The sequence below is a fragment of the Nyctereutes procyonoides genome, unplaced genomic scaffold (assembly GCF_905146905.1).
Source record: "Nyctereutes procyonoides isolate TBG_1078 unplaced genomic scaffold, NYPRO_anot_genome, whole genome shotgun sequence".
NCBI classification, from domain to species: Eukaryota; Metazoa; Chordata; class Mammalia; order Carnivora; family Canidae; genus Nyctereutes; species Nyctereutes procyonoides.
Genome location: NW_026575082.1, coordinates 37,933,359 through 37,946,665, shown reverse-complemented (window position 1 = coordinate 37,946,665; position 13,307 = coordinate 37,933,359). Strand labels below are relative to the sequence as shown.

General features: G+C 35.2%; 1 protein-coding gene across 1 annotated transcript in view; it reads left to right on the top strand.

The window, feature by feature from the left end:
• LOC129514605 (histamine N-methyltransferase) overlaps positions 1–13,094 on the top strand; it is a 51,280-nt gene extending 38,186 nt beyond the window's left edge. The window contains exon 6 of the mRNA XM_055333344.1: positions 6,916–13,094. Coding sequence (XP_055189319.1) covers positions 6,916–7,271 — 356 coding nt within the window. The 3' untranslated portion in view covers positions 7,272–13,094. The remainder of the gene's footprint in view (positions 1–6,915) is intronic.
• Positions 13,095–13,307: the final 213 nt, after the last annotated feature.

The window sequence follows — 13,307 nt, the reverse complement described above, 5'->3', positions numbered from 1 at the left end:
TCTATGCATATATGTGGTTCTTATGTACTATGTATTCATTCATTAACACAGAAAAATCAAAGAAAGGGAGAAAAGACTCAAATATCAGCTCTTTCTTCAAAAGTATTTGAGGAGATCCCTGGGTGGCTCAGTGGTTTAGTGCCTGCCTTTGGCCTAGGGCATGATCCTGGAGTCCCAGGATTGGGTCCCACGTCGGGCTCCCTGCATGGAGCCTGCTTCTCCCTCTGCTTGTGTCTCTGCCTCTCTCTCTCTGTGTGTCTTTCATGAATAAATAAATAAAATATTTTTAAAAAAGTATTTTGAGGCAAAAGTTATTCAGTCAATGTAGTTTGATGGTGGAAAGATTTGCTCACTTTTTCTGTATGCAGTAAAACACTCTTTATTACTGTACCCAGCATGGAAGACAGGTATCCCAAAGAAGAAAACATTGTTCATAAACATAGTTCCTACACATAAGAATGCACAAATAACAGAAGTACAGTTATTAAAGGGATTCTAATGACTCCCTGCCTTTATCACATGCATTTCTTTCTTAGAAGAGATTTGCACAGCTACAAGAGAAATATCATTACATATATTTCTTCTTAAAGAACCACTTAGCAAAAGAGAAGATAAATTTAGGTATTTTATTTTGGACTTTCCAATTCTATCCTGATGTTAAAGTTATAGCTTTATTGCTTCTATCAGAAGAGTTTTAAGTAAATAAATTAAATATATGTAATTAAAAAAATAATCAACCTTGTTCAATATAGTCTCCTTTTCAGTAAAGAAAATATTCTACTTGAAAAGGTAAGTAAAATTGTCAAATATGTTGATCTAGTCACCAATTTAATATAATCTGAATGACTCCAGATTCCCCAGTCTTAAGGGCTCACTCATAATTCTTACAAATCCAGAAAAGAAAAATGATGGGACCCCTTATTCCAAGTGACTTGGATCACCCACTCCTTGCCCCCTGACTCCTGAGGATCCTAGGGGTCATGCTTACATGCTCATGATGGTTGCCAACCACTGTTTGCTCCAAACTTCTGCTCCTGGTTCAAATTTTGATTTCCTATCTCCAAACCTTGCAAGTCCTTCACCTGCCTTTTCTTATCCTCTTCTGCTTTGCTCCAAATGTAAACACAGCCCTACTTCCCTCATTCTCCAAAGCACCATTCTTTGATTTGGGGAGATGGCAATATTGATGGATGGAAGAACAACAGAAACAGAATTTAGCACAAAGGCCCACAGCCACTCTTTTTCTAGCTGTTCTCCTGCTCATTGGTACCCTTCTCCCTTGCACCTACTCATAACTTCTCCCAGACCTCACCCATATCCTTGTAGCTGACTACTCTTCCTAAGATACCCACTCCTTACTTTCCTCTTGCATCCCTTTTGTTACATGGTGCAGTTTAATGCCCTTTTGCTCTATCTCTCTCATGGATAAACCTGTGCACCTATAAACCTGTCTTAACCATAGAATATATCTCTAGGATAAACTGTATTGCCCCTCAGTGTATGGAAGTGGCTGTAGTATCTTTTTTTAAAAAAATAACAATAACTTCTTTGTTGCATGAACCAAGGCAATACAAATATATGAGTCAGCTTTTAGAAAAATAGATCATGGGGATCCCTGGGTCGCGCCTTTGGCCCAGGGCGCGATCCTGGAGACCCAGGATCGAATTCCACATCGGGCTCCCGGTGCATGGAGCCTGCTTCTCCCTCTGCCTATGTCTCTGCGCCTCTCTCTCTCTCTCTCTCTCTCTCTCTCTCTCTCTCTCTCTCTATCATAAATAAATAAATAAAAATTAAAAAAAAATAGATCATGGCCAGTTTCCAGTAGTGAAAGCAAATTTAATCACAAGAAATTTGCAATCAGATTTGCCTTATATTCTTGTCAATTAACATGTATAGGATTGATCCACATTTTTATTGGTGATTTTTTCATTTGATGATATCGCTTCAAATCCCTATCTACTCAGACCAATCTATAGATAGCAACCAAGTTTGAGAATGCTCGCTGGGTCACATGAGGTGCCTGAACAACTTCCCCCTTCACCTCTGTATAAAAGCCATTGCTCTAACCTGCCTTCTTGGCCCAAACTATAATTCTTGAAACCATCTTCTCCATATTTGACTCATGAAAACATTCCTTAAGCTTGAATATTGCCTTAAAATTTGGAACACATATATCAAAATGGTTCAGAGTAAGTTATGTTATTATCAAGACTTTTGTAGTCATTTTCTTTTTTCTTTTCTTTTAAAGATCTTATTTATTTATTCATGAGAGACACAGAGAGAAGGCAGAGACAGGGAGAGAGAGAAGCAGGCTCCATGCAGGGAGCTCGATGTGGGACTCGATCATGGAACTCCAGGATCACACCCTGAGCCGAAGGCAGACACACTCAACCCCTGAGCTGCTCAGGCATCCCTGCAGTCACTTTCTGAGTGGAATTTGCTTCATAATTACCTAGAAGTGAAGAAACCTGTTTGAGAAGAAGCCTTTGCTTTAAGGCAGTATTGTCATCCACAGCTACACTTCAATGCAGAAAATTGGGTACTCATTGTAGACAATTAAGACAAGCCTAGAACTAGTTACTAAATTAAATTACCAAGAACACTTATCTAGCTAATATCTAGGCAGATAATGGTATGTCTTACTCTAAAGAGTCATCTTAAATATGCCACATGAGTAAGACTGTTTCTTGTCCATCTCAGACACTGATCTATTAACAAGTTATTACTCTGAATAGACTGAATTACTGTTACTTGAGTACCATATGGACACTCACTTTTGCAATTTATTAGTCATAGTATAAGGAAATATGGGATCAGTTTCTAGAATTATGCAGAGACCGAGGTTCGCTATATATTCCATATGTGCCATGTGTGTTCAGCTATACTGAAAACAGTGGACAGCCTGTACTATCAGTCCCATACTGGCTGCACAGGGGATAGCTATTGTGTAGATTTGGTTCATTCAGCTTTTCTTGAGCTTCTACAGTCAGTCACTGCTAGGCTCTGAAGGAGGCAGATGACTACTACTTTTCCTCTGCTTTTGAAGGGCTCTTATGTAATGGAAGACTGAGACAGGTAAACACTTGGAGCAGTGTGCTAAGTTTCTTGTCAGAGGCACATGAGGAGTTTAGGAGAGCTCCTTGAGAGCAGTTCTACTTCTTATCTCTTTGGCAGCTGGAGTACACTTAATAGATATTTGAATTGAACTGAGTAAGTTATTTTTTAATAATTTATTATATCTGCCTTATAATATTTTACTACTTCTGAATGTCTGTCTAAAAAAAGAGACCATGTTTTGGCTAAAATTTACTACATGATGGCATGGAATCATTCTGGAGATTTGAAGGTAAATTTAATAAACAGGAGTAAAAGATTCAATATAGAAGATACACATATACACTAGAGCACACACTGGAACAGGCAGAGAAGACTGATGAAGGGTGGGCAAGCAAAACTCATTAGGAAAAGAAAGACATTGAATTCAGAATTAAATGACAGCATTTACTGTTAGAATACATGTTGCTTGAGGGAAGAGAGACTTTTCTCTGTGATCATAAGTATCACTTACAGAACTAGCCCAGCTCAGTAAATATTCATTTAATTAGAACAAGCAGAAGTTCCTGATTATATAAAGATAAAAGATTTGATTTGGGGATGAAAAGGAAGAGAAATAAAGAGAAAGAGGTAGATTTTTAAAATGAGTTATTCTCACACTAAAATGATATCAGTAGCAGCATGCTTTTCTAAAAATGCAGTAGCCAGGCATTAGTTTTGAGAGTTGTTAGTTAAAATGCAACTTTTCTAGTTAAGGGGGTTTTAGCCAGAGGAGACAATAGTTTTTGTCCTTCCCTCTCCTTACCTAAGGAAGGAGGAAAATCATGGTGTGTTATTTTTAATACAATGAGAGAAAAAGAATCTGGTTTATATCATGTTGGAAACAAAAGTAACGCCATATGTTGTGCCCACTGAGAGCCATTATGATAATGCATCAGTTAGAAAGTGTATAATTGCTCAGCTCAGAAATGGCACCAAGTCACACAACACTAACACCAGCAATCAGTGTCTGGTTATTTTTTTCTCTGACAGGTTAAAAATAAAAATAAGAATGATAATACAGCTTCTCCTCAACCATTGAAATATTTATTTTCTTATAAAGTCTTATTTGTAGGCATATCCTTATTTGAGTAATCACTATCTTTGTAATTAAAGATTTTTTTAATACATAGTCATGATCTTAATTTTTTTTCACTGGACTGAGGTTTTGTTTTTTACTGCCTCATTCCAATTTACCTTCTAGAGCACACCCTGCAGTTATTGCTCCCTCTTCTGAAATATTAGTGGAATGTCAATTATCTAAGCTTTTAAATTTTATCATTTTCTGCCTTAGATAGTCTCTTTTGTTGAGTTCAATCATAACATTTTAGCCCAATCCATGGATGAGGGCCAGGGGTCTTTGAGCATCTAATAATTATATGCATAATTAATAATATGGGTATTTATTGTTTGTGTACTTTCCTGGAAAGTTAATTACTTCATTAGACTGTAAAAGAGGTTTGGGAACAACAACAACAAAAAAAACTTAAACTTTGAAATCTTCACTATTAATCCCGGAAGCTCATAGAAAATATAGGTTCTCACTTGCATTGTTTTGCCAAGTCCAAATTAATTCCCTAATATGTCAACAATATTTATTTACTGTGTGTGCCAGTCATGGTTTTTTTTAGTTCCTTTACTTTTTCTTGCCCCAATCCTATGCATAAATTCTATTGTTATCCCTGTATTGCTGATGATTAAACTGAGGCAGTTTCATAAAGCTAGTCAGAAGAAAAGGCAGGCTTTGTACTTAGGCGGTTGTCTTTAAAGACCCTCTTAATTACTACACTGTATCAATTGTGTATATAACATCCCATTATTATATGCAGGTATTAGAGGATCCACAAGTAGATGCTCATTTGTATTGCTGTATCAGTATTACAGATTTCTGAATAGCAAGTTTGCTTTTCCAGCCTCAAGATTACAACCAATGAAAATACATTATCAAACTAATTCCACAGTATGTTCATTTATTTTTTAAGTACTTTTTACCCATCTGCCATGTGCTTAGCATTGTGCAATAATTCACTTAAATTATCTTATTTAATACTTGCAGTTGCATTTGAGGTAAACATGGTTATTCCACTTTATAGATGAGAAAACTGAGGTTCTGAGAAATTTATAACAAACCTCATATTATTCTTGAAGTGTCAAAAGTACATTCCAACCTGTGTCTCTCTCACTTAGAGGTTGCATCTCTTAGCTTCTACACTGGGCTGAGTTTTCAATTAAATACAATAGACATTGCTAAAATATCTTCTAAAGCTGGGGACAAAATTTGTAAGAATCAGCCTAGTTATTGGCAGTGCAAGGCAGCATAAGTGGAGACATGAAAGGCTACCCCATTTTTTGTTTGAGAAAATCAGCATTGTATTTATTATGCTCTTTCTATTTCAATTCTTACTCTTAGATCCTCTCCTCTGAACTCAAGACTCATGTAAACAACTGCCTTCTTCCTATCACTGTTGGAATATCCAAGAGATACGTATCAATAGACATCTCACATTTACATTTCCAAAACTTGACACCTGATGACACTCTTAAAACTTATCTTCCTTATTATTCCCACTTCCTTTTTTTAAAAGATTTTATTTATTTATTCATGAGAGACACAGAGAGAGGCAGAGACAGGCAGAGGGAGCAGTAGACTCCCTGCAGGGACTTGAACCCAGGACCCTGGGATCATGACCTGAGCCAAAGGCAGACATCTGCTGAACCATGGAGCCACCCAGGTGCCTTTTTTCTTCCATTTTCCAATAATGACAATTCTCTTTTTTCAGATGGTTGGGCCAAAATCATGGGGGACACTGACTCTGTTTTTACTCACACCCAATATCCAAATTGTTGGCAAATCTCACTAGATCTAGGAACATAATAGATTAAAAAAAAAATCTAACCACTTCTCACTTCCAAAAGCTAATTGTTCCAATTACCATCACCTGGCACCCAGATTATTGCCATAACCTCTTTACTGTTCTATTTCTGCCCTAATGCCCCATAGTCTATTCTCATCTGTGCGACCAAATAACTTTATTAAAATGTAAATTAGGTTAAGTCACTTCAATGTTGCATTGTCTAATATGAAAGCTAGATTTGGCTATTGAAATTGGTATTTAAATGAGTTGCAATGAAGTAAAACTTATAATTTATTTCCTTGGTCATACTAACCACAGTTCAAATGCTTCTTAGCCACAGATAGTTAGTGGCTATCATCCATATTGGACAATGTGGATATAAAATATGTCCATCAATCCAGAAAGTTCTTTCAGACACCATTACAATGACTTCCTATCTCACCCCACATGATATGGCACCCTATCCACTTCCCCCACCACTCATCAAACTTCATCTTCTACTCTCCCCTTTGCTCATTGAATTCCAATCTCATTGATTTCCTGGCTAGTTCTTAACATGCCAAAAGCATGTTCCTGCCTCAGGTCCTTTGTAGTTCCTATTCTCTCTACTTAAGGTCATTTTCTCTCTGATACCTACATGGTTTGTCATATCTCTGCTCAAATGTCACATTATTACAGAGACTTTCTGTGACCACCCTATATAAAACAGCAACACATCCAGCTCTTGGACCCTCCTTATTCCTTGCTCTGATTTGTTTTTCATTAGGATCTAGCACCATCTGATATGTGATTTATTTACTTCTGTTTTTAACTTTCCCCCTGCTGTACACTCCTTAAACTAAGCTACCCAAAGGCAAGAATATTTCTTTACCGACTGTTTTAATCTAAACATCTAGTATACTTCCTGGCAGAGTAGGAAAATGAAAAGAAGAATAAGTAAAAGCATGAACTTTGTTTTATCTCATAGGAAACAGTGGCTGGGACAAGCTATGGAAAAAGTATGGAACCCGCTTACCTCAGGATGACCTCTGCCAGTATGTCACATCGTCTGACCTCACGCAGATGCTGGACAAATTGGGGATTAAGTATGAGTGTTATGACCTTCTGTCCACCATGGACATATCTGATTGTTTTACTGATGGCAATGAAAATGGAGAACTGCTTTGTGATTTTTTGACAGAAACCTGCAACTTTAACACAACAGCACCACCTGATCTCAAAGCAGAAATTATGAAAGATCTGCAAGAGTCTGAATTCAGTGTAAAGAAAGAGGGAAAGGTTCTTTTTAATAATAATCTGAGTTTCATAGTGGTTGAGGCATAAATATCAATCATGAGAGTGTACTCAAAAATTATATTTTGAATAATGTTGATCATTTATTTCTGTATTAAAATTACAAACACATCTTGGTATAAGTAGAACATTGTCTCTTATATATAAAATCTAGAAAATTCCAAGACATTCTCAGATTTCCATGCAGAATCCTATAGGATACTCTTTGTCTTATCCTATCCATTCTCCCTATCAAAAGGCCACATTCAGGTTAAATACCACATAAGCTAGAGAAATGAGACAACTAGTTTCACTGGCTTATTGACAAGAAAATCTTTTCCATTTGTTGATTATACTGGAATTTCCCAAAATATTAATAAAACATGTACCATGGATTCTTTAAATACTAAAAAGTATGTACTTGTTGATATATATGAAAAAGTATATGTTTATTGATTTTTTCTTCTTTTATTAAGAATTATTTGCCTGTGTACTTTCCTCTAGTAGTTTCTATCTTGTTTTTATTGATTACTAGATGTAAGCACCTTAGGATATTAGAAAATTCATTGTCATGTGTTCCATTTGCTTCCATTTTATTTTCTCTTTTCTCTTTATTATCTTTTATCTTTGACTTTATAGATTTTGTTTTTTGATATACTGAATTATTTTTCTATTTTATTCAGTCACATTTTAAGTTTTTTTTTTCTTTTTTAATTTCTGGGCTTCTGACACATTTTTAAAGGCCTTTTTAAAACAAGGCTTTAGAATATTTACATATTTTATTATAAAAAGTTATAGTTTCACTTTAAAAAAATAAATCTTTGGTTATGTTTGAAATTTACCTAAGTGTAGAAGTCTGAGAAGATGGCCGAGTAGAAGGGCTCTAAGATCACCTAGTCCCACAGTAACTCATATCAGCATAAAATAACTCAGAAAATACCCCAAAGACTGGCAGAGAAAAACCCCACAACTAAAGGTAAAGGAGAGGCCACATGTAATTGGATAGGAAGGGTGAATATGAGGTGGGGAGCCAAAAGACCCTTGGCTGTCTGCAGTTGAGAGGGAACCAAAGGCATGGAGAAGGATGAGAAACAGTTACATCAGGGAGCCTCCATGGGGAAGAAGAATCCCCAAGACATTCGCCTTTGAAAGTGAAAGGGGCTGAATTTCATGAGTTCTTACAATCAGCAATATGTAAAGCCTGAAATTTTAAAAATTAGCAGGCTTAGCTCTGGGTAAGTCCAATGTATTATAAGAAACTGAGTTCCTGCCCTTAAAGAACAGCACAACAAATAGCCCATGTAAATACAGCAAAGAAGTAGTAGTTTGAAAAATACCTGCCAAAACAGAGAGTCCTGTGTGTTTTGGGGGCCTTATTCCAAGCAACAGGTGACCTCCACATACACCTGGTTAAAATTGCACTCCCTGCCCACGTGGCCTTTGCAGAGCAGCACTGGCCAGCTCTGGTCTTCACAGCAACTTCATGTACCCTATGGAAGAGAACTAGCACCACCTTGTTAAAAGTGTGTGCTCCACCCACTACTTTCAAGAGCAGGAGATGTGGCTGACTTTCCTAACACATAAAAATAGACATGGAAGGTTAGACAAAATAAGGAGACAGAGGAATATGTTCCAAATGAAAGAAGAGAACAAAACCATAGGAAGAGACCTAAGCAATACAAATATAAGTAATATGCCTGATAGAGAATTTAATGATCAAAAGACAGACACTGGACTTGAGAAATGAGTGGAGGCATCAAGAGACCCTTAACAAAGTGATAAAAAAAGAACCAATCACAGATGAAAAATACAATAAATGAAATTAAAAATACACTAGATGGAATAAATAGGTTAGAGGAAAGAGAAGAAAAAATTAATGACTTGGAAGACAGTAATGGAAAGCAAACAAGCTGAGGAGGTAAAAGAAAGAAAATATACAAAATGAGAATTTAGTGACTGCATCAAGGATAATAACATTTGCAATATAGGGATCCCTAAGAAGAGAAAGAAAAGGGAGCAGAAAATTTATTTGAAGGAATAATAACTGAAACTTCCTGAATCTTGGGAAAGAAACAAAAACCCAGATCCAGGAGGCACAGATATTCCCCAATAAAATCAACCCAAAGAGGTCCACACAAAGACAGACAATACTTAAAATGGCAAAAAGATGTAATAAAGACAAAAAAATTAAAGCAGAAAGAGAAAAGACAATAATTTACAAGGGAAATTCCATAAGGCTATCAGTGGATTATTTAGCAAAAACTTTTAAGGCCAGAAGGGAATGGCATATATGCAAAGTGCTGAATGGGAAAAATGTACAATCAAGAATACTTTATCCAGAAAGGCTAGCAGTCAGAATAGGAGGAAGAATAAGGAATTTCTCAGACAAAAACTAAAGAACTTCATGACCGCCAAACCAGCCTTTAACAGTCCCTGTTAAAAGGGGCTACTGCATATGACATGATACTATATATAACCCTAAAGATTCCACAAAAAAATACTAGAACTGATAAATAAATTCAGTAAAGTTGCAGGATACAAAATCAATGTACAGAAATCTATTGCATTTTTATATGCTAATAATTATGCAGCAAAAGAGAAATTAAGGAAACTATCCCATTTACAACTGCACTAAAACCAATAAAATACCTAGGAATGAACCTAACCAAAGAGGTGAAAGACCTGTACTCTGAAAATTATAAAATATTAATGAAAGAAATTGAAGATGACACAAATAAATGGAAAGACATTCCATGTGCATGAATTGGAAGAACAAATATTAAAATGTCCGTATACCCAAAGCAATCTACACATTTATGCAATCCCCATCAAAATACCAACAGCATTTTTCAAAGAACTAAAACAAACTATTCTAAAACTTATATGGAACCAGACAAGACCCCAAATAGCCAAAGCAATCTTCAAAAGGAAAAACAAAAATGGAGGCATCACAGTTCTGGACCTTGAGTTATATTACAAAGCATAGACCAAAACAGTATGATACTGACATAAAAACAGACACATATAGATCAATGGAACAGAACACCCAGAAATCAATCCATAAGTATATGGTCAATTAATCTTTGGCAAAGGAGGCAAGACTATGCAATGTGAAAAAGGCAGTTTCTTCAATAAATTGTGTTGGGAAAACCAGACAACATACAAAAGAATGAAACTGGACCATTTTCTTCTACCATAAAAATAAACTCAAAATGCATTAAGAACCTAAGTGTGAGACCTGATACTATAAATATCCTAAAACATAACACAGCCAGTAATTTCTCTAACTTCAGCTTCAGAAACATTTTTCTAGATATGCCTCCTGAGGCAAGGAAAATAAAAGCGAAAACAAACTTGCACTTGACGGGATGAGCACTGGGTGTTATTTTGTATGTTAGTAAATTGAACACCAATAAAAAATAAATTTATTATTAAAAAAAAACTTGGGATTATATTAAAATAAAACACTTCTGAACAGCAAAACTGGTTAAAAACAACCAACAAGATTAAAAGACAACATACTGAATGGGAGAATATATTTGCAAATGATATACCCAATAAGGGGTTAGTATCCAAAATATATAAAAAATTTTACAACCGCACACCAAAAAAATTCACTTAACAAATGAGAAGATATGAACAGATATTTCTCCAAAGAAAACACATATGACCAACACATTAAAAAATGTTCAACATCCCCCATCATGAGGGAAATGCAAATCAAAACTACAAAAAATATTCCTCACACCTGTCAGAACAGCTAAAATAAAAAAATAAATAAAAATAAAAAAACATAAAAAACAAGTGTTGACTGGATGTAGAGAAAAAGGAACCCTAGAGCACCCTTGGTGGGACTGCAAACTGCTGTACTCATTGTGGAATACGGTATGGAGATTCCTCAAAAAGTTAAAGAGATATATGTACTACTAGGTTTATTGAAGTATTGTTTACAATAGTCGAGATATGACAGCAACCCAAGTGTCCATTGATTAATGAATGGATAAAGAAGTGATTTTATATATTTATTCCATTATATAATGGAATATTATTGCCATAAAAAAGAATGAAATCTTGCCACTTGCAACAACATGGATGGGGCTAGAGAGTATAATGCTAGTGAAATAAGTCAGAGAAAGACAAATATCAAATGATTTCAATCCTTTGTGGAATTTAAGAAACAAAACAAAGGAACAAAGAAAAAGAAAAAAGAGAAAGAGAGACATAAACTAAGAAACAGACTTTTAAGTATAGAGAACAAACTGATGAGGATTAAAGAGTACACTTATCATGATGAGCCCTGAGTAATGTATAGAACTGCTGACTTACTATAGTGTACACCTGAACTAATGTAACACTGTATGCTAACTATATTGGAATTAAAATTTTAAAACTTAATTTTAAAAAAAGGAAATTTACATAAGTGTAAGGAGTGAAAAAGAGAACAAACTGTTTATCCTCACAAAGATAGGTAGCTATACACAATTTCCTTGGAGGGAGGGAAACTCCACAGACTTAAAATGCATTCTGTATCACTTATCAAATTTCCAGAAAATCTTGAATCTATTTTAATCCTCTAGAGTCTCTTATATTCCTCTAATATCTCTTTTAAGAGCAAAAGTCATTCTTGGACAGGATTTCAGAGGATTTTTGAGAGTATTGAATGTGTTTTATCTTTAATGGTGAACATCTATCATTCTTATAAAAGCAGTACATCTCTTTAAATAAGTAAATAATCCAGTAATTTATAATTAATAAGTAAAGACATATTTAAAGTAAGTAAACAATTACTACTTTCTGTTAGATACAGAACAACAGTTAGATTTTACTGAAGAGCTCATGGACCCTCATTCTCCCAGGGATGAAGCCTTCAACATAGTAGAAGGTATTCATAGAAGGTATTTACTCTTTCACATTACAGAGCTACCATTTAACGTTGCAGGATAATCACAGAGTTAACACCTCTCCCTAATCTCCTGCTGAGGCCCAGGAAGTATACGGGAGTGCACAGCCTATTTTTGTTAACAAAAGACCAAACTTTGTTGTTCATTATGAGTAAAACTGGCTTGCATTGCCCTCTTTTCTTGGACAACTTCATCAATGTTTTCTGAATTATCAGTGACAACAAATGAAATGACAGTTAACCAATCAGTTTCCTGAATATGAACCCTGAACCATTAATCATACTGATATGTACTACTGACAAAGGAAATCTGTGAGGCAGACATAATTGATGGATATGGGCCATGACGACCTTGAACAACGTCCCCAAAAGGATAGAAATCAAGACTCTGTAGAGCAAATTATGGCCTTTTCTGAAAAGCACACATACAAAACAAAACAAGAACTGAATAATATGCTACTTACAGATAGAAAAGAATAGTACTCCATAGAGGGATATTTGTAAAAATGGCCTTTCTCATCCCTAAAAACATCACTTACTAAAAAACAAACAAACAAACAAACAAACAAAAAAAAACAAAACAAAAAAAACTTCTCACCTGCTTCAATTTGTTAAGGTAACGGGAACACTTGAGCCTTTAAAACAAAAATCCCCATGAGTACTTACCAGGCAGTGATAGAAAGTTACATAGGTACAAGGAATGAAACTATTGACTCTTTGATTTTGTTCTTTTGGTTCAGAAAAAAAGCCTGTAACATGAATTTGGAATGCTAGTTTATACAAAATATTATTTCCCAGTGTTTAATATGGTGCCATTCATATGGGTCCCAAGTAATGGGTGTTTAGTGAATGATTTCTTTCTCAAGCATTCATCTTGTAACCATGTGTTTATATTCTTTTTTTTTCTGCCTGTGTGTTTATATTCTTACTGAAAGTATAACTCAAGAACCCAATAAAATTCTTTGTTGCCCTTAGTATTTATATAAACCTTAACTTATTTAAAGTATTTCGGACACTTTTTTGATTTTGTTGTTAGGGAGTATTGCCAAAATCCAGAGAAAACGCTAAGTGGAGTGCACTATTACAGGGTTCTGATATTTGCTTATTATAAAAATTGGCAATTTTCTTAATAAAAAATTCTGCCAATCTGTGCACACGTAAAATAGTAATGATTTCTGGTGTATCTC